This window comes from Micromys minutus (genome assembly GCF_963924665.1).
Source record: "Micromys minutus genome assembly, chromosome: 10".
Classification (NCBI taxonomy): Eukaryota; Metazoa; Chordata; class Mammalia; order Rodentia; family Muridae; genus Micromys; species Micromys minutus.
Genome location: NC_137979.1, coordinates 61,618,850 through 61,639,653, shown reverse-complemented (window position 1 = coordinate 61,639,653; position 20,804 = coordinate 61,618,850). Strand labels below are relative to the sequence as shown.

The window sequence follows — 20,804 nt, the reverse complement described above, 5'->3', positions numbered from 1 at the left end:
TTTACGATGTAACCTAAACTGGCTTCGAATTAGTGAATGGCCTCCTGCCTCAGTTTCCCAGTGTGAGAGTGTGAAGATGTGAGCCAGCATTCTCAGCAAGGGTCTGTCTTTCAAAGAAGCGAGCAAACAAACCAGCCGATGAGGAGGAAGGATCTATGCGTCAGGTGAGCAGCACTTCCAGCCACATTCAAGATGGCTTCGATCCTCAGCCCGTTCGCTAGCAATGGCAGGCACACACTTCCGCCTGCCACTCCCAACATGGCGCCACCGGAGCGTCCGGGGGCGGGGCCGAGGGAGGAAGTGGGTGTGACAGGGACGGAAGCCGAGCAGGGTTTGGAGCTAAGACAGCGGAGAGTGGGAACAGCGCTTTCCGCTGCGATGATTCCCCCGCAGGAGGCTTCCGCTCGGCGGCGGGAGATCGAGGACAAGCTGAAGCAGGTGAAGCTGTGGAGAAAGTGAAGGAAGGGCGCAGGAGCATCGAACCGGGGTGGAAGGGGAGATGGGGTTATGGGTAGGCCGTGGTGCTGGCTGTTGGTGGTGGTCTCCTTTCACCGTCGGCTTGTGGTGATGTCCTCCTCTCCGCTCCTCGCAGGAGGAGGAGACGCTGTCCTTTATCCGAGACAGTCTGGAGAAAAGCGACCAGCTCACTAAGAACATGGTGAGTAGCCCTTCAGCTGGGAGGCTGCAGACAGGCCCCCGGGCGCCAGAGGAGGGGCGTGTGACAGACGTGTCCTGCGCCAGAGTCCAGGGACTTTAGCGTGGGTAGTAAACTGTGGTAATATGTAGGAATCTCTTGGGGCGATGGGTATCTCTGCTCCCCAGTCTCCACTCACTTACTGAGGATACCGCTGGCCTGGACCGGTTACTGTCTGTCCTGCAAACATTAGTGATATCTTGTACATGGTCTGGCTCACGTCATTGTCAGATTCAAGAGATGCATGCTTGCCTGGGAGGTTGATCCAGTGAGATTCCCGAGGTAGAGAAGTCCCAAGGGTCTTTAGAAAGAGAACTAATGGGTCGTAGATCTAGCCCTTGTACCATAGCTTACTTACTTGGATCCTGGTGGGTGGGTAAGGCTTCAGTTATGGTTCATTTATCTGGTAAAACAGACAATGTTAGACTCCCGGTGTGTTTGTGAAGGGGCCTATATTTGCTCAACAGTGTCTGGTATATGAGAGATGCTTTAAAAGTGCTTGCTCTTTTCCTTAGGAAGTTTTGTTTGTTTGTTTGTTTGTTTTGTTTTGGTTTGGTTGTTTTGTTTTAGGTAACAGAAGGTAGTTTGGTACTTTCTGTTCAGTCTAGAAAAATTTCAGAGAGAGCAGAAATTGAGATTTGGCTTTCAAGGGTAGAAAGGAAGCTATCCTGAGGTGATATATATATATATATAGTTCTACTTCATGTTCATGTATGTGGGTACACTGTCACTATCTTCAGACACACCAGAGGAGGGCATCAGATCTCATTACAGATGGTTGTGAGCCACCATGTGGTTACTGGGAATTGAACTCAGGACCTCTGGAATCGCAGTCAGTGCTCTTAACTGCTGAGCCATCTCTCCAGCCTGATTTTTTTTTTAAAGATTTGTTTATTATGTATACTGTACTGGTTGTATGTGTGCCCACACACCAAAAGAGGGCACTAGATCTCATTATAGATGGTTATGAACCACCATGTGGTTGCTGGGCATTGAACTAGGACTTCAGAAGAGCAGCCTTAACCGCTGAGCCATTTCTCCAGCCTGATTTTTATTTTTTTAAAGAAAATTTATTTCATGTGTATGAGTGTTTGTGTGTGTATGTGTGTGTGTGTGTGTGTGTGTGTGTGTACCATGAATGGGCAGTCTCTGCAGAGGTCAGAAGAGGGTGTCAGATCCTCTGGAACTGGAGTTACAGACACTTAGTTGTGAGCTGGCTGATATGCGTGCTGACTAGTCAATACAGGTCCTCTGCAAGAGCAGAATCTTCTCTCCGGGTCCCTGGGAGTAATGATCTTAGGAAGAATTAGTTTAATGTTTATTTTGCCTTAAGATGTAATTTCAACCACATGCCAGGCTAGGGATACAATAGTAGCAAACAAGTGGACTATGTTCCTTCCTGTGTGTAGGTTATTGTCTAGAAAACCTAGAAAAGACAAGAAATGTCTGTGAGTACTTCCAGGGCAGCCCTGAGAACCATGAGCCAGAGGCATTCCTCCCACAGGTGTCTATCCTGTCGTCCTTTGAGAGCCGTCTCATGAAGCTGGAGAACTCCATCATCCCTGTGCACAAGCAGACAGAGAACCTACAGAGGCTGCAGGAGAATGTTGAAAAGACGCTATCCTGCCTGGACCATGTTATCAGCTATTACCACGTGGCCAGCGACACTGAGAAGATCATCAGAGAGGGGTGAGTTTCATGTAGAGGGTCACATAATTAATGTCTCCTGGACCCCTGGCCCTAGTCCTTAGAAGGAAGTAGAACATATTTGAGCGTAGAGCCCCTGGTATGGATTCCCTTCCTCTCCTGCAGACCATGTCTGTAGTCTGTGTATTTAATCCTGTCCTCCAAGGCTGATCCAGCATTTTCTTTTTTCTTTCCCAGCCCTACAGGTAGGCTGGATGAGTACCTGGGAAGTATGGCCAAAATCCAGAAGGCTGTGGAGTACTTTCAGGACAACAGCCCAGATAGCCCAGAGCTCAACAAAGTGGTAAGAAACCTACGGACTAGTGTGAGACAGACAGACGGACATCTTGAGGGACATGTGACAGTTTAAAGAAGTCTGTAGAAGCCAGGTGTAGTGGCTCATGCCTAGAACTTGGGAGTTTGAGGCCAGCCTGGGATATGTGGTATTCCAGTCTAGCCCTGGGTTATATAGTGAAACCATGTCTCAAAATGTTAAGCAAGCACAAAAAACGAGGACGATACATAACATTCAAAATGTACACATTAAATCCTGTGCCTCCAGACTTATAGTTTTTATCATACTATTTCAAATGGAAGTTTAGCGTATGATTTTTAATATATGCATTGGTTTCTTCACTGTGGTAAAAAATACAGGGCTGCAGAGACAGCTCAGTGGTTAAGATCACTGACTGCTCTTCCAGAGGTCCTGAGTTCACTTCCCAGCAACCACATGGTGGCTCACAACCATCTGTAATGAGATCCGATGCCCTCTTCTGGTGTTTCTGAACTCATATACATAAAATAAATAATCTTTAAAAAAAAAAATCCTATACGTAGGCATGGTGCCTCATACCTGTAATTCTTGGACTCAGGAGGGTGAGGCAGGAGAATTGCAGCAAATCCAGAGGGGCCTACATAGTGAGTTCTGGGATGGCTAGAGCTACATTGTAAAACTTAATACACAGACAAATCATATAAAATTAGCCATTTCAGCCAGGCATGATGGAGGGCAAGTACCTGCACTCTTGGAACTTGAGAGGCAGAGGCAGGAGGATTACAGCAAATGTGAGGCCAAGCTGGGCCACATATCATATTTTAGGCCAGAAAGGGCTTAAAAAGCAAAAACAAAACTGCATTCGTCCCTACTGTGACCCTTTGGGGTCATAGTTGGGTGGCATGGACACATCCCACAGTTCCCCTCCAGTGCCTGTCCATCACCAGAACTCAAACTCTGCACCCATTTAACACCAAGAGCCAGCTCGGCCTTCCCTCCAGCATCTAAATGTCCATTCTACATCACTTCTGTTTATAAAGGCTCTGAGAGAGAGAGAGAGAGAGAGAGAGAGAGAGAGAGAGAGAGAGAGAGAGGTGGGTGGGCGCACATATATATGCATGCTTATGCAGAGGCTAGAAGCTAACCAGAGGTATTGTTCCTCAGTAATAATACCTTGGTTTTTGAGACAGGATCTCTTGTTTGGGACCCATGACTCACTGTTTAGGCTAGAGCAGCTAACTACTGAATCCCAAGGATCTACCTGTCTTTATGCCCCCGGAGCAAGAATTAAAAACACCATCCATAAGTCATCCTTAGATTTCCACATATGCCATAGCACACGTGCGTACTTTCAAGACTGGACCCACGTAGAAATCCGTCTGACTCTGTCTCTCAAGTACTGGCACTAAAGGTGTATGCCACCACATCCTGCCTCATTCCTGGCTCTTTTTGTGGGCACCGAGAAGAGAGCGTAGGTTTTCATGTTTGTATGGCAAACAGATTACCGAACTGACCTGTGTTCCTAGGCTGTGGCTTCTTTGTTTTAGAATGAAGATTTTTTTTTTTTTTTTTTTTTTTTTTTTGTATTTTGTATTTTGGGGTTCTGCTTGTTCATTTCAAGACAGGGTTTCTTCCAGCATATGAGAGCCAGAGTCAGGTAGATCTCTGTAGTCTGAGGCCAGTTTAGACAGCCAGGGCTACACAGAGAAATCTGCTCTCAGAACTCTCCCCGACCCCACCCCCCAAAAAAAAGACAGGGTTTCTTTGTGTAGCTCTGTCTGTATTGTGTAGCTCTGCAGACCATGCTAGCATTGAACTCACAGAAATCCACCTGCCTCTGCCTCCCAAGTGCTGAGATTAAAGACGTGTGCTACCACCTTGGACAGCATAATGTTTCTAAGATTCATTGATTCACACCATACCACAACAGTACGGGACTAAATAAATACCTCTTTATTACCAAATAATATCGATATGCCACATTAAGAAATGATTTAAGGTGGAGAGATGACTCAGTGGTTAAGAGCCCTGACTGCTTTTCCAGAGGTCCTGAGTTCAAATCCCAGTAACCATGTGGCAGCTCACAACTGTCCGTCACTCCAAGATCTGACACCCACACACAGACATACATTCAGGCAAGACACCAATAGTGCACAGAAAAGTAAAATAAAAAATTTTTAAAGACTTAAATAAAAGAAAGAAAGCATTCATTCATTTCGTTTGTGTTGTGGACACACATATGCTATAAAAACAACCTACAGGACTTGCCTCTCTCCTTCCCCTGTGACAGTCATTCTCTGAGATCAAACTCAGTAGCTCAGGTGTGGCAGCAGATGCCAAACCCACCGAACCATGGACCATCTTGGCTGATCTAATATCCCACACGCGTCCGGCCATTTATCACCTGATGATCATTTGGGTTGCCTCTGCTTCTTGCCCATTGTGAATACTGCTGCATGAATCTTTGTCTGTATCTTCCATGCATGAAATATTTTCTCAGTCACTTTTTTTACCTTCTTGTGGGTAACATTTGACACTAACTTGCGATACTCCAACTGTCTTAGTCAGGGTTTCCCTTGCTGCAATGAAACACCGTGACCAAAGCAACTTGGGGAGGGAAGGGTTTATTTGGCTTAGGCTTCCACAGCACTGTCTATCTTTGAAGGAAGTCAGGACAGGAATTCAAGCAGGGCAGGACCCTGGAGACAGGAGCTGAAGCAGAGGCCATGGCGGGGTGCTACTTACTGGCTTGTTTATCGTGACTTGCTCAGCCTGCTTTCTTACAGAATCCAAGACCACCAGCCCAGGGATGGCTCCATCCATAGTGGGCTGAGCCCTCCCCCATTGCTCACTAGTTAAGAGAATGTCCTACAACTGGTTCTCATGGAGGCATTTCCTCAATGGAAGTTCCCTCCCTTCAGATGGCTTTAGCCTGTGTCAAGTTGACATAAACTAGCTAGTATACCGACTTACTATTTTCTTCTTTTTCAAATTCATTTCTGACAAGCACACAAATTAACAGTGAAAATGGAAGGAAAAAATTAATGCTTATTACGCCGAGTTTGGCCTGTGAACATCAAGTATTTTTTTGTTGGTTTTTAGGCAGGGCCTCACTGTGTTGTCCTGGCAGGCCTCAAACTCAGAGATCCACCTGCCTCTGCTTCTTCTTTTTTTTTTTTTTTAATTTTTTAAGGATTTATTTATTATATATAAGTACACTCTTACACCAACTACAAAACCACAGTGTACTCACATACATAAAATAAATAAATAAAATAATAAATAAATAAATAAATCTTAAAAAACAAATAAGTATACTGCAGCTGTCTTCAGACACACCAGAAGAGGGCATCAGATCTCATCACAGATGGTTGTGAGCCACCATGTGGTTGCTGGGATTTGAACTCAGGAACTCTGGAAGAACAGTCAGTGCTCTGAACCACTGAGCCATTTCTCCAGTCCCTGCCTCTGCTTCTTGTTTTAGGATTAAGGGTAGGTACTTGCTACCACACTTGGAATGACCATCAGTTTTGAAAAACGGAAGGGAAAGAAATGATTGAGTCAGGCTTTCCAATGTTTCCTCTGTGGGTAAAGGAGCTGCTGGGGCCTGTGGAGGCCCAAGGGCAGGAGAGGGCAAGGGGCCACAGAACAGGGCTTAGCACCAACAACCGGCCTCCTCTCGTCCTTAGAAGCTGCTGTTTGAGCGAGGGAAGGAGTCGCTGGAATCAGAGTTCCGCAGTCTGATGACCCGGCACAGCAAGGTCGTCTCTCCTGTGCTGATCCTGGATCTCATCAGCGGCGACGACGAGCTGGAGGTCCAGGAGGATGTGGTCCTGGAGCACCTGCCCGAGAGCGTGCTCCATGACGTGGTCCGAATCTCCCGCTGGCTGGTGGAATATGGTCGGAACCAAGGTGAGAGGGCTCCCTCTGTCAGAATGGCGTCTTTTCTCCCCTCCCACACCCCCAACCCTTTTCTCTGTATAAAGCTCTGATTGTCCTGGAACTCTGTATGCAAATCAAGCTAGCCACGAACTCATAGATCATGCCTTTGCCTCCCAGGTACTGGGATTATGAGGGTTCAGGGCCACACCCTGCCATTGCTAACGTCTTTTGACAGTTAAATCTGGATGTTGCCTTTGTTTTTGTTGTTTATTTTAGGTTTATTTTCCTTTTGTTTACATGTGTGTTGTGTGTCTGTGTGAATATGTGGCGTACATGTCACATGCATGCAGCTGCCCATAGAGGTCAGATGAGGGTCATGTCCAGGAACTAGAGTTATAGGTGCTTGTGAGCCACCAGCCATGGGTAATGGGGAGCACACCTGTGCGCACACCTTCCCCACCTCCCCCACAGAGAACCACAACAGAACTCAGAACAACAAAAACAAACACAGAAGAGAAGTAAAAGTATGGGTTGGTAGGGCAGGTGGCCTAGCTCTATGGAAAGGTGTTTGCCCGGCATACAGGAAGTCCCGGCTTTGAACCCCGAACCTGACAAAACAACAAAACCAGCGCTCACTCTGTTGGAGGATGGCTTCGTCCTCTGAGACTTCCTTGCTTTGAGATGAGGCCACATGAGTAGCAAGAAGCCAGAGCAGGCGTTAGGAAGAGATTAACCAGAGTCGTCTTCTTGTCGCCGTGGTCTCTGCTGCTGCCTTGTGCAGAAGTGAGGGAGGCGTGGGGCCCTGATGTGCCTTCATTGCTATCTCTCTCCAGATTTCATGAATGTCTACTACCAGATCCGCTCTAGCCAGCTGGACCGCTCCATCAAGGGCCTGAAGGAGCATTTTCGCAAAAGCAGTTCTTCCTCTGGGGTTCCCTACTCCCCCGCCATCCCCAGTAAGAGGAAAGACACACCCACCAAGAAGCCCACCAAGCGGCCAGGTGAGCGCCCACCTTAACGGGTTAAGTGACCAGCAGAGGGGTCCCTGGAGTCTGGATCATCTTGGTCCACTCTGGGGTGAGCACTCAGCCTTCTGTAGCTCATACCTATGAGCTATGTCCCACTCACAGGGACCCAGGATAGAGAGCAAATGTCCCCTACCCAGGAAGGCCCTGTAGAGTTCTTACACCCAGCAGCGGGTGATTTCTATGAAGTGGGGATGGGAGACTCAGGGCCACGTGTATTGCTTAGTTGTCTCTGAGGCAGGGTAGCAGAGGCCATAGGTCATTGGTTCCCTAAATCTCCTTCTCCTCACTGTGTGGTCCCACTGGGTGAGAAGCAGCAGGCACTCTACCTTCCAGAAAGCCAGAGCAGCACAATCTTCCACATAGCTGAGGTGGGTGGCTGTGCTCAGTGAGTCTGCAGTGTGCTGGGAGCAGCCATGCTCACCTCTCCCTTCACATCCACAGTCTGCCAGACTGGCAGACTGCCTCGGGAGAGTCTGACTTAGCTCTAGGAGAGACAGGATGCTCTAGAAGAAAGCTGGTGGGTTTCCAGCTGCCACTCAGATATGTGGGGTGACAAACTCTGCTAGCCGCAGGCCTTGAGCGGAGGTCACACCTCCCTTTCCAGTCCCAGCCCACCCAAGCCCTTCAGAGAGCAGCCAAGTCACTTGCTGCTCCTCAGGCCGTTGCCTTCAGGGCATGGGGGGCACAGCAGGAATTGCATGTCTTCTGTCCTTCAGAGACTGTCCTGAAGAGAACTTGGTACAAACAGTGACTGACTCTACTGACCCTCCCTGGTGGGCTTCATCTGCCTGCATGGCTGGCCATTCCATCTCTGTGCCTTCCTTGTGTGGGGAAGAGCTGTGTCCATGAGGCTGCCCGGGCTGCTCTCTGCTCTCTTCCTCTTCTTGCTGATCCTTTGACAAGGCCACTGAAGGCCCCAGAAGCCTCTTTGCCCCGCTCCAGTATTCATCCATGCAGGTTCTAGCCTTTCAGGAGGAGCGACCTGCAAGCTCACCATGTCCTTGGGGAGATCTAAAGCATTTTGGCTGTGAAGTCCCAGTAGTTTGGTAGGGTTTGGGAACGGGCAGGAGGGAGGGAGTTTAAGGTCCCTCCTTTTAAGTGAAGATGATGGAGTCAGGCCCTTAGGACATCTGTTCTGCTCTGAGGACAGAAGAAATGCTGGTCCTGTGGGTGATAGGCACTGACCTCAGCATCTGCCCTTATAATCTCTTATGATTGGGTACCTGATGGACTCGGTTGCACCAGGTCAGGATCTCCATGTCCTTCCAGCAGTTTGCTGGTCAGGACCCAGTTAAGCCCACAACCCATCTGCTCCTGGGTAGGCTGTGGAGCAGGAAGAACCTGACTGACTCATTACTGGGGTGCTGGTAGAGGAGGGAACACGGAGGGAAGCAATGTGAGCTGGCATGTCAGAAAGTTACCAGTAGCTAATTCCAGTGTGGTACAAAGAGAGACAAGCCAGCTGAAGCCTGCCCCACCCCAAACCCCCCTGCCTGCTGGGTACTGAGGACAAGAGCCTTTCTGGGGTCAGCTATGGTGGTGGGAGTCTCCTGGGTACAGTTTGCTAACTAGAAGCTTCCCTGTGACTGAAACACTGCTTATGTCCCCGCGTTGTGGGCTTTGAGATGTCTTGCTGCAGGAGCTGACTGTCCGGAAGGTCGGCTGCCGGGATTTCATTTGTACTCACCTGTGATACTGTTCTTTTTTCCCCACGACAAGAGCATGTCTTTACTGTGGCTCCCCTTGCAGGTGTTGGTGACTCCTGTTGGCCTCTCTCTAGCTTTTCAGTTTATTACCATTGCTGTGTGGGCTAAGTGACTTCCAGGGTATGGGAGCCTCTGCCTCTGGGTGTGGGAACCTCAATCTTGTTTACAGCTCCCCAGGAAATTTAGATCTTTCTTCAAACCCCGGGGGGCTGCTTACCCTGGACTGCTGTTTAGCTTATGTCCCAACACTGAGCATGCTCAGGGAACTCAGCCTGGGGTCTAGGCTGGTTCCAGAGAACCCACAGGTTTCCCTGTCCTGCCCTGACATAAGAGCTTCCTGTTAGCAAATCTACCCACTCCGTCAAGTGTGCCACTGAGTAGAAGTCAGCAGAACTTTCTGCTTTCCCTGGGGGTCTCTGTGGATCTTATTTTTATCACCTTCTGTCTCTCTTAAAGTGCCTCAGCTCCGTCTTCAAGGGTGTTTGGTGACCCTGGCAGAGCCCGCTGGCGGAGGTGTTAAGGGGCATGCTCGATGTTGGGTGGGAGAGGGTGGGCGCGGGCGGGGCAGGTGGAGGGCTGCTGCTGTTCTCTCTCACTCACTCCCTAGGTCTTCCTCTCTCCTCTCTGTGTGGCTCTGGTGACAGGGACGATCCGTAAGGCTCAGAACCTTCTGAAACAGTATTCCCAGCATGGTCTAGATGGGAAAAAGGGGGGCTCTAACCTCATTCCTCTGGAAGGTAATCACCCTGTGCTCCTTCCCCCCCTCCACTGTGTGTTCGCTCACTCATCGGGCAGGGCAGAGCCTCCTCCAGGAGGGCCATGGGACAGATCCTGAGGGGGCTGGGTGGGAATGGCAAACCCCTGATGCTCCTTGGGCTTCTGCAGGCCCGAGGACAAGTTTTATGGCCCTGATCCTGCCTGGCTCTGCCCTTCCTAAGGCTCCTCCTCCATGTCCCTGTCCTGTGTCCTGTGTAAACTCAGAGAACACTGTCTTGGGGCAGCCCTTTCACGCCCAGATCAGCAGGGCAGGACCAAGTTGGCCCGGGCCTCCTGGCTACCTGCCTCTTTACAAAGAGTACTTCATGTAGCTAAGGGGACAGGCTGCCCGAGGGGCATGTCCCTCCTCTCCTGTCAAGGGAGGGACAGCCAGATCTGCTGACCTGGCTGTCCTCACTCACTCAACAGTGACATTTTCACTGAGTCTCCCAGGGTCAGGAAACACACAGCCACGGGTGGTCCTGAGACTCCCTGAGAGTCAGGCTTGAAACGGCTGTTCCCAGTAGGGTCTGAAGCAGTAGAGGGGCTCAGAGCCCTCCTCAGTGCCCCCTTCCTAGCACCATTTTGTGCTCCGCTCCTGGAGATCAACAGCTTCTTCCCCATACCCAAGGGCAGTTGCCTGGCCCCGGCATAAATGCTGCTTGTGTTTGTGCGGCCAACCTCTTTTAGGTCCCGAGCATGATTTCTGAGTTAAGCACCTGTCGGAGGCCCTGTACAGCACGCACGGGCCACTAGCCAGTGAGTACTGAAGCCCAGCCCCAGGGTGGCCAGACACTGCCTTCAAAGCAGTTCCCCAGATGGCCTGCTCTGCTCTAATGATGGGCCTGGCCTATGGCCTAGCTCCCACTCCAAGCTCCTTTGGGAGCTAGGTCTCCTTGCCTCTTGTGAGATGGGACTACACGCTTGGTTCTTGGGCCCTGGCCAGAGGCGCAGCTGCAGCTTGAACTTGGAAGCAAAGAGGAAGGCAGGTGGCTCCTCTGAGGTCAAGGAGCCTGGATATCGCACTTCCTGAAACCTATCCATGCCACATAAAACCTGACTGTTCTGTCCTGGCACGCCCGCCCATCTTATAAGAGTGGAATTCTGTCTCCTGGGGCAGCTCAACCAGGAGACTCAGAGACTCGATTATCTGTTCTCACGTTGTTCTGTTCTGTTGAGGGAGAGCCTCACTGTGTACTTCAAACTGGCCTTGAACTCAGTCATCACACTCCAGCCACTTGAGTGTTGGGATCATAGTTGTGCGTCACACTTGGCCAACTAATTCTTCCTAGAATTAGCTCTCCTCTATTCACAGAACAGCCAGCCTCAGGCCATTAGCCCAGCACTCCCATACACTTTCAGGGCCCGATGCAGTTGGCAGTGACCTTCATAGGAACCACATCTCCCAGACTGAGGACCACAGTGACTCCCTTCTTAAAATGGGCACTGCCGTCACCTATCCTAGACCCCGCCCTCTTTCAAGCAGTTCAGAATCCTCAGACCTGCAGTCAGACTACCTTATCCAGGAAGTCCGTTTAGGAATTTTCCTTCCTTGGCGCTTTCTCCTGCCACCTCTAGTGTTTAATCTGGGGACATAAATGCTGCCTGTGCTGAGTGGAAAGTGACACCAGGACACTGGACTCAGCACCTGATCTCCAGGTCTGCCAGAACAGTTCTTATGGCTTCCTGTCAGCATAGTCCTCCTCTTCCTGTTTGCTGCCTGCCTGGGCTCAGCCCAGGAGCTGGGGAGAGTCATATCCCCAGTAGAGTGAGTGGTTTCTTCCAGACCAGCCACTCAGAGTCACGAATGTCCCCCTAGGGAGAGATGACATGCTGGATGTGGAGACGGACGCCTACATTCACTGTGTCAGCGCCTTTGTCAAGCTGGCCCAGAGTGAATACCAGCTGCTGATGGACATCATACCTGAGCATCACCAGAAGAAAACCTTTGACTCCTTGATACAGGTCTTACCCCCCCCCCCCATGCTGCTCTGAGCACTGACCCATGTAACTGTTACTGCAGAATTAGAGGGTGGGGCAGGCCTGCTACCCTAAGCCCTCAACTCCATTCAGTGTAGTCCCCTCCCTCATCCTTCACAGCATTCTGGCTTTCCTTCATGCCTCACAAAGTGTCCCACTGCCCCTAGGAACCAACTCTGTCCTCCTCCCTTGTCTAGGATGCCCTAGATGGGCTGATGCTTGAAGGGGAGAACATCGTGTCTGCTGCAAGGAAAGCCATCATCCGCCATGACTTCTCCACGGTGCTCACCGTCTTCCCCATTCTTCGGCACCTCAAGCAAACCAAGCCCGAGTTTGACCAGGTGCTCCAGGTATGTGAGCCGGGAGGTCCTGATGGCCTCTGTGTCTCACACACACACACACCACACAGATATACACCACACAGGCACCATACATATGCACGCACACACTCGAACACACACACACACACACACACACACACACATACACAACGTCCCTTTACTCCCTGCTCACCTACAGCTCTCATGAGTGACTCCCAAGGGGCTTTGGATAAGTCAGGATGCTCCCAAGGTAACAGAAGAGCCGTGGTTAATCTTGACCTGGAGAATTCAGCCTCCAGGCTGAGGGTTGGGAAGGACCTAGAAGGAATTACAGTCAGGGCTTGCTGGGGAGGGCAGTGACCTGGACTCTGATGACTCTGTCAGCCATGTCCTTCCCCAGGGCACAGCAGCCAGCACGAAGAACAAGCTGCCTGGCCTCATCACCTCCATGGAGACCATTGGGGCCAAAGCTCTAGAAGACTTTGCTGATAACATCAAGGTGCCTGCAACACTTTCCCTTCAACAGGCTCAGCTTGCTCACTGAGCTCTGGGGACTCCTCAGAGAGCAGGCCTTCAAGAGAGTCAGGTTTGCTCTTAGAAAAAGGCTCTTGCAGTGCCGGTTCCCTGGGGAGACCCTCTGAGTTCTTCTATTTCCAGACACCCCAGCCTGCTTCCTTGTTGGGGGCATCCTAACACCCATGTGCCAGTAGATGGCGCCATAAGCAGACCGATTAGGGCTCGGAGTGAATCAGAGGCTGTTTTTGTTTGTTTTCCCACAGAATGATCCAGACAAGGAATACAACATGCCTAAAGATGGCACCGTTCATGAGCTCACAAGCAACGTAGGTGTTACTCTCGGAGAGGTGTAAGAAAGCTCTCCAGCTTGGGCTCGGGAGACAGCATCAGTTGGGAACCCTGGCTGGCTGGCCCTGAGCCCCTGGCCTTCAAGAGCAGGCATTGGTGACACCTGATGTTCCTTCCAGTTGTTCTTGTCACTAGGCAGACTTCCCTGCTGCTTGGGAAGGGTACCTGTGGGAAACCATTGCCTGCCCCTGACCCTCTCGTGTGTGTCTCTCCCAGGCCATCCTGTTCCTACAGCAGCTTCTGGACTTCCAGGAGACCGCAGGTGCCATGCTGGCCTCCCAAGGTACACAACACCTGAGCGTGCCTGTGTCTGCTGTCCCCTCTTGCCTAGGGACATGGAGTTAGACTCCTAGGAGGCACTGCCTTGCTCTGGGTGAGGGCAGGGTGCCGTGAGGGGGTCTCCTCCAGCCTGTGGGGGACCCTGAGCGCCACGGACTTTGCAGGAATGAACATAAGGAGGGTCGGTTTGTCGTTCTTACGGGCCCTAACACTATGCTTGCTCCTTTGGCTGTCGGTGCTCTGGGGTGGGCACCGCGGGTGCTCTTCCCGCCCCATACTTCCTCACTCACGCCTGTGTCACCTGCCTACTCTGTCACTCTGTCTCCTCACACCATGCCCCCTGGTGGGACCAGATCCTGGAGGAAGGGGTAGTGTGTAAGGAAGAGTGAGTGCTCTTCTGGGTCATTCCGATCACCGAGGTCCCCAGCACCCCCTGTCTGCTTTTATTTTGGGGACAAGAAGCCAAGAATTGCCTGTTGTCTTGGGCTGCGCTTTGCAGGCGTTTTCTGGTCTTGAGTTAGTTCCACTTGGTGTGTGCCGCTGTCCGTGTCTGGCTGCTCTGGGGGAGAAGTCTGCTTGGCTTGGGGTGACACAGTCATTTCTAACCTGTTTTTTGCACTTTGCATCTTTCTCCCTCCTCTGTTTCCCTCCTCCCCCTCTGTGTGCACTGCCTGTCACTCCGTAGTTCTTGGGGACACATACAATATTCCTTTAGACCCCCGAGGTAAGCAGTGCGTCTCCCCAGTCCCATCCTCCCCTCCAAAACCCGGTGGGTGAGGTTCCCAGGGGACCAACTCTCAGGACCCACTGAGGGAAGGGCAGAAGTGCATGAGTTCCTTAAGGGCGCCCTCATCTCCCCTGGCTCCCTTCACGGCTGTCTTCTGTCTCTAAGCCTTTCCAGGCTGCTCCCTGCTGGGTCCAGCACCCTAGCAACAACCCCTGGCTAGTCTAGTCCCTCCCTCAGCCTTTGGTTTTATATCTGAAGGTCCCTATGCTGGGGGTGGCAAGGTGGCAGGGGTTTGTGAGAAGGTGGAAAGACTGGGTGGGAAGGAGCTGGTACCCCGCACCTCTCCTAACTGCCTACCCGCTACCATGGGCTGGTTCCTCAATCCATTCCTGTAGAGCTCAGCCCTGGGATGCAGAAAGAGGCGAACAGCATTGCTTACTGTGGCTCTGCAGGTGCCCAGCTCACTCTGCCTGAGCTCTCAGCTCTCACCTCAGTCCTGCCTGTCCCAACATTTCCTCCTCTGCCCCTGGGGTGTGGGAAGGGCCATCAAGGGTCTTGCCATTGCCACCATAGTAACAGCACATTTTCTCTCAGAAACCAGCTCTTCGGCCACCAGCTACAGTTCCGAGTTCAGCAAGCGGCTGCTGAGCACCTACATCTGTGAGTCCCCCACCCCCACACGGGGCGGAACCCAATCCAGCTCCTTCCCTTGTCTCTGCTGTCCATCTCTTCCTGCTCCTTTTCCTGGCCAGTTTCGTTTCAGAACCCATGGCTTTGAGAAGAGCTCCAGAGGCCTGGTAGTCAGAACAACAAGGAACAGTTGTCAGGAACTGGTTAGCAGGCCCAGGAGGTCGAGTGTCACAGGATATTTGATCACACTGTGAACCCCAAGATTGTGTCATTACTGAAAAACCCTGTTTCTAGTCATGGTCTGGTTCAGCCTTTAGCTCACGCCTTTAACCGCAGATAATGAGGATAAAGTTAGTTTGTAGAAGGAAGCACCGTGTTTGAAATCAATGTCTAATTGAGTGGCAGAGTGATAAATCAGAGAAAGATTTGACAGACTACGCTATGCCCAACTCATGAGAAGAGAGAGGAAGAGGAGGCTACTTAAGAGAGCATCATAGAGAGAAAGAAGGAAGAGGCAGTTTTATCAGGAGAGTTTTACAGAGATAGGTGACAGAGAGAACAAGCTAAACACAGGTGACACACACAGAAGGAGCCAGAGAAGGAGAAGGAGCCAGATGAGAACAGATTGCCAGAGTTAGTATGAGTTAGGTAGGACAGTTCAGGAGAGACAGACACACACACAGACACACACATACAGACACAGACACACACACAGACACACACATACAGACACACATGCATACAGACACACACAGACATACACACAGATACACACACAGACACACACATACAGACACATACACACAGACACACACACAGACACACATGCATACAGACACACACACAGACATACACAGATACACACAGACACACACAGATACACACGCAGACACAGACACACATGCATACAGACACACACACACAGACACACATGCATACAGATACACACACAGACAGACACACATGCATACAGACACACACACACACACAGACACACACAGAGACAGACATACATACATATACACACACATACACACACAGAGACAGACATACACACATGCATACACACAGACACACATGCAGACACACACACACACACACACACACACAGCAGATTGAATCAGTTAGCTTGGAGAGGAGTTTGAGCAAGGACAGCTGAGTTGACCAGCCAGCCAGAGCTCAGAACAGGAAAGGTGAGCTTACTCAGCAGTGTCTCAGGGGCCGAAACATTCTAGGCTTAGATTAGACTGTATGGAAACTAGAAGCTTCTAGGCCTAGGTTAGCAGACAAAGGCTAAGCCTCTGAGATGAAAATTACATCAGGCCAAATAAAAGGTACTTTTACAGTCGGGTCATTTGGATCAGACACTTTTGGTGGATGTAGCCCCATCTTTCTGTGTAGGCAAAGTCTTGGGTAACCTGCAGCTGAACTTGCTAAGCAAGTCCAAGGTGTATGAGGATCCAGCATTGAGTGCCATCTTCCTGCACAACAACTACAACTACATCCTCAAGTCCCTGGAGAAGTAGGTGGCCTTGCCTCCGTTGGGCAGTTATGGCAGCCTCGGGAGAACGAAGGCTTGGGATGGGAGGCCTCCTTCCCGGTGATGCCGCAAGGCCAAAGACTTCCAGGTCCCTCTTACTTTTCTTTCTTTCACCTTCACCCAGGTCTGAGCTGATTCAGCTTGTGGCTGTGACCCAGAAGACCGCCGAGCGCTCCTACCGGGAGCACATTGAGCAGCAGATCCAGACCTACCAGCGCAGGTAAGCGCCACAGCATTCCTGAACCCACACACTTCCTTCTCAGCCCCTGACTTTGAGCCTCGCAGCTACGGCCCGATCTCATAGGTGATAACCCACTTTTTCTGTCTTTGGAGTTTGTTTTTAGGCCAGGGCTCAAAGTCAGGGCCTTATACAGGCTGAATATGGAGTCTGCCAATGAATTGAGTCCCTAGCATTTTTCTCTTGTCTATTTATTTTTAAAATCTAAGTCATGGGGGAGGAGAGAGAAGCTCTGTCTTCCTTGCTTTGGCAGCTGCTTCCTGGAGACCACAAAGCCTCTTCAGAGTGGTCTGCCAAGCGTCCTGGCTAAGAATAGCTGAAGAGTGAGCTGTCAAGGATGTGAACAGTGTTTAGCCCTAGAGAGCAGCAAGCTCATGAGTGCTCCTGAGCTTGGAAAGGTTCTGGCTGCTTCTCTGGACCTCTGGTTTCCCCAGCCCGTTTCTTTCTGAGTGTCTCCCACTTCCTTCCTGTTTATCTGGCCTCTTTTCCCATCTGTTTCTCTGTTTTAATTTGTCACAATATTGATGTGAGCTGCAGTCGACAGCATTTGTTCAGTTTTACTGAGCACCTTCTGCTTCCTGTTCTTAATTGTCAGAGCGAGCAGCTTAGACACTGTCTGTCCCCAAGGGGAGCATCTCTGTTGTTTTGCTTACTCTTGACCCAGACAATTCCTACTGCCCCCATGTTCAGTAGATTGAGAGATTTGAAAAGCAAGCAAGCAGACTTTAGGGAAGAAGCAGCTGTCTGAAGCTGCCCCTCTCTGTCCTCCCACCCTGCTGTCTGGCAGCTGGTTAAAGGTGACTGACTACATCGCAGAGAAGACTCTACCCGTGTTCCAGCCTGGAGTCAAGGTAGAGCCCAAGGCTTGTGCCAAGGACGGGTGTTGAGCGGATGGGACACTGTATCTTAGGAAAGATGGGCAAGCATCTCTCTGCAACAGAGATGTTTGATGCCATTTGGACAGCAGGAGAGGGTGGGGCACGTAGTGTCTGGGGCAAGAGGGCAGAGTGGTTCTGTCCTGAGCAAAGCTCTCTCTGCTGCCTTCTGCTCTCTGGATCTCCAGCTTCGGGACAAGGAGCGGCAGATGATTAAGGAACGTTTCAAGGTGAGTCACGGTCCTCCCTGCACTGATGGTGGTGGCAGCAGTGGCAACAGAGGTGCAAAGCTTTTGGTTTTTTGAGACAGGGTTTCTCTGTGTATCCCTGGCTGTCCTGGGACTCGCTTTGTAGACCAGGCTGGCCTCGAACTCACAGAGATTCACCTGCCTCTGCCTGTTAAGTGCCGGGATTAAAGGTGGGCACCACCACCACCATACATGGCCTTAACTTTGTCTCCTGGTCCCTCCTTCCTACCTGTTTGGTGCTCAGGGATTCAATGATGGGCTCGAAGAACTGTGCAAGATTCAGAAGGCCTGGGCCATTCCAGACACAGAGCAGAGGGACAAGATTCGACAGGCTCAGAAAAACATTGTCAAGGAGACCTATGGGGCCTTTCTGCACAGGTGAGCCCGTCTTCTCCTTCTGTGCTCACTGGAGGTGGCTCACGTGCTCTTTCTCAGGAAAACAGAGGGGACAGGGTAGACAGCACATTTGGTGCTCTGGGTTTTGGGACTTTATTCAGGCCTACCCAAGCCACCTTAGCAGCAGTCAGAGGTGCCTGAGGTCGAGGGTCAAGACAACCGTCCCCTGACCTCTCGTCACGGTGCCTGGTCAGGTATGGCAGTGTGCCCTTCACCAAAAACCCGGAGAAGTACATCAAGTACCGCGTGGAGCAGGTGGGCGACATGATCGATCGCCTTTTCGACACCTCTGCTTAAGTCTGCCGGTGTTTCCGCCCAGTTCCACCGGCATGCCCAGCATGTCGCCGGACTCATAAACCAGTGCTAACACACTCCGAGCCGGGTGAGTGTGAAGTCCTTCCGAACAGAGACCTGTGTGCCCCACCCAGGAGCCCTGCCCCTGAATAGTCCTGGTGTCTGCATCTTCCCAGCAGACATCATCTCCTGCCACACCAGCACTCACTCAGAGCATCCTTTCATGCCTCGGGTTTCATGATGGAATGCATCCGGCAGGGGCCACAAGATGGTTTCTGAGGCAGAGATTATAAAGAAGACAGACAGACAGACGGGCGCCCCCAGCTGCCATGTGGATACCAAGAATAGGATGGCAGGCTCCACCCTGGTCTGCTTTCACAGCTCACGGATGTGAACGGGATCAAAGAAATTGGCCAAAGCGTAGCCAGCAGACGTAGGGGAAGGCACTCTCTTAAGTATAACATTGTCTGTATGCTGAGCTCTGGGCTGTTCTGACACCTGGGAGGCCACTGGGTGTCAGGGGACTGGATTGCTCTGTCTCTGGTCCCTTTGGATCTGGTACACCTCAAAAAGTGTTTAGAGAAATTCTGAACCACCCTCTGGGGCCAACCACTCAGGCACCTTGTCCCTGGTCCCCAGCTTCTGTGCTCACTGGCCCAGGCCGTACAGCAGTGTTTGAGGAGCTTTAGGCTGAGGTATGAGGGACAGGACCAGGAGGCGAAGCAGAACAATTCTGTATCAAACCAGAGGGTCATGAATGTAAAGTTGGGCCCTGCCACTTAGGGTGACACTGAAGGACTATGACAAGAAGGGCGGAATCCTAACAGTGCACTCGGATGATGTTTTAGTTTTCTTTTCTACACAGAGGGGAGAGTTCAGGATGCATGAGCCTCCTGTTAGAGAAGGGAGCTGGCACCTGTCTCTGAGACACTGTTGTAACCCTCACCTGGCTGTAGGCCTATACTGCAGCCCACTCTGTTACGGACCAGGCTGTCCACCGTGTGCACATACCCTGCCAGGGGCTGCGTCAGACTTGCACATGCTCACATGCAGATGGCCACGCACACGCGCCACATGCATGAGGAAGGGGGTCAGCGGCTGTAGCCCAGTCCCTCCGTGAACTCTTGCCTCCTCCAGGAGCTGCTGTCAGGGAAAGAACTGTTCTTGGCTGTTCCAGAATGTTCTTCCAGAGCAGACTAGTCAAAGACAGGAATTCTTGGTCCAGAGTCTCCCTTCTTTAGATGCTTAACTAATTAAAGTTCCGGTCTGGCCCATCCTAAGCTTCCTCCAGTGTGGGAAACACCCTCTTGGAGAACTTTGCCAGGCATGAGCTTCTCTCAAGCGCCATCTAGGCCTTTAGGGGGATAAATCTATCCTACTTCAAAGCGGCTTCTATGGGAGGACAAAAGGAGGCTAGAACCTGGCCCCAGCAGAGTAAGTGCTGGGGACCTGCAGTACAGCAGCCCAGCCGTCCAAGTCTGCAGCTGTGGGGGTGCCGCTTGTCACGCTGCTGAGTTAAATCTCTCCCTTCCTCGTGGTCCTCCACTACTGGAATGGTCCTTTGGCTTTGCCTACCTTCCATATTAGGCCCTGAGTTCACTCCATTCTCCTCTGGGCACAGGTTTTGGGCTGCTCTTGTCTCTAGGGCTGTATGAGGACAGCAGCCGTGGTGCTGGGGAAAAGCTGCTGCTGACAACACAGTCTGCCTGGGCCCGCCCCGCAGAGCCTTGGTCAGTCAATGAAGCCCAGAGTTGAGGGAGCATCTTAGTGAGCAGAGCCTGCCTGGGGGAGGAGTGGGAGACAGGGTGCCCAGGCAACACTGTCACTTTGTAGGCAACACACTCTGGTTTAGAGGGACAGCACACACATCAATTAGCAGTGCCTCCCTGGGACCCAGCAGCACCAGGATGGACTTGAGCTCTGTGTTCCGGTTCAGCTGAAGAAGAAGAGGTGCTTCCTGGGATGTGGAGGGATCAGATGAGAGAGAGACCACAGTGTGTCTGGGTGTATGTATACCTTGCCCCTCCCCACATCCTCCCAGTTATCTTTCTAGGTAGACCTTGTCACTTGGAGGCAGGGCATAGGTGCTGGGGTTGTAATCTCAAGTCTACCCCATAGGCCTGAAGCTCCATCACTGAAAGGGAAGGGATGCAGAAGGGGAGAACTAGGAAGAGAGATGGGAGCCCACAGAAGCTGCAGGCTTAAGGTAGCCTCTAGGGGCAGGCGGGAGGGGGAAGGAGCTAATCCATAGGTTTTCCCCTAACCTTTATTCATTTTATGTGACACACCAGAAGAGGGCATCAGGTCCCATTACAGATGATTGTGAGTCCCTATGTGGTTGCTGGGAATTGAACTCAGGACCTCTGGAAGAGCAGTCAGTGCTCTTA

General features: G+C 51.2%; 1 protein-coding gene across 4 annotated transcripts; it reads left to right on the top strand.

Annotated features, from left to right (window-relative positions):
* The first annotated feature begins 321 nt into the window (after positions 1-321).
* Positions 322-19,843, top strand: EXOC7 (exocyst complex component 7). Of its 4 annotated transcripts, XM_080924576.1 has the most exons (20): positions 322-438; positions 593-658; positions 2,199-2,383; positions 2,579-2,684; positions 6,344-6,566; positions 7,370-7,537; positions 9,915-10,007; positions 11,846-11,991; positions 12,204-12,356; positions 12,727-12,825; positions 13,106-13,168; positions 13,407-13,473; positions 14,155-14,193; positions 14,791-14,856; positions 16,228-16,348; positions 16,491-16,586; positions 17,392-17,455; positions 17,668-17,709; positions 17,972-18,105; positions 18,318-19,843. In XM_080924576.1, the coding sequence occupies exons 1-20, from the start codon at positions 379-381 to the stop codon at positions 18,418-18,420; spliced, it is 2,094 nt and encodes a 697-aa protein (XP_080780702.1). In that variant the 5' UTR covers positions 322-378; the 3' UTR covers positions 18,421-19,843. The 4 variants fall into 4 exon arrangements, with proteins under 4 accessions (XP_080780702.1, XP_080780704.1, XP_080780703.1 ...); XM_080924578.1 differs by lacking the exon at positions 9,915-10,007; XM_080924577.1 differs by lacking the exon at positions 14,155-14,193.
* Positions 19,844-20,804: the final 961 nt, after the last annotated feature.

Bases quoted from the DNA above. Each gene is read 5' to 3' on its own strand.
- EXOC7 (XM_080924576.1), top strand. From the start codon at position 379: ATGATTCCCCCGCAGGAGGCTTCCGCTCGGCGGCGGGAGATCGAGGAC. The intron at 659-2,198 runs GTGAGTAGCCCT...TTCCTCCCACAG, and splicing joins ACCAGCTCACTAAGAACATG to GTGTCTATCCTGTCGTCCTT. The intron at 11,992-12,203 runs GTCTTACCCCCC...TCCCTTGTCTAG, and splicing joins CCTTTGACTCCTTGATACAG to GATGCCCTAGATGGGCTGAT.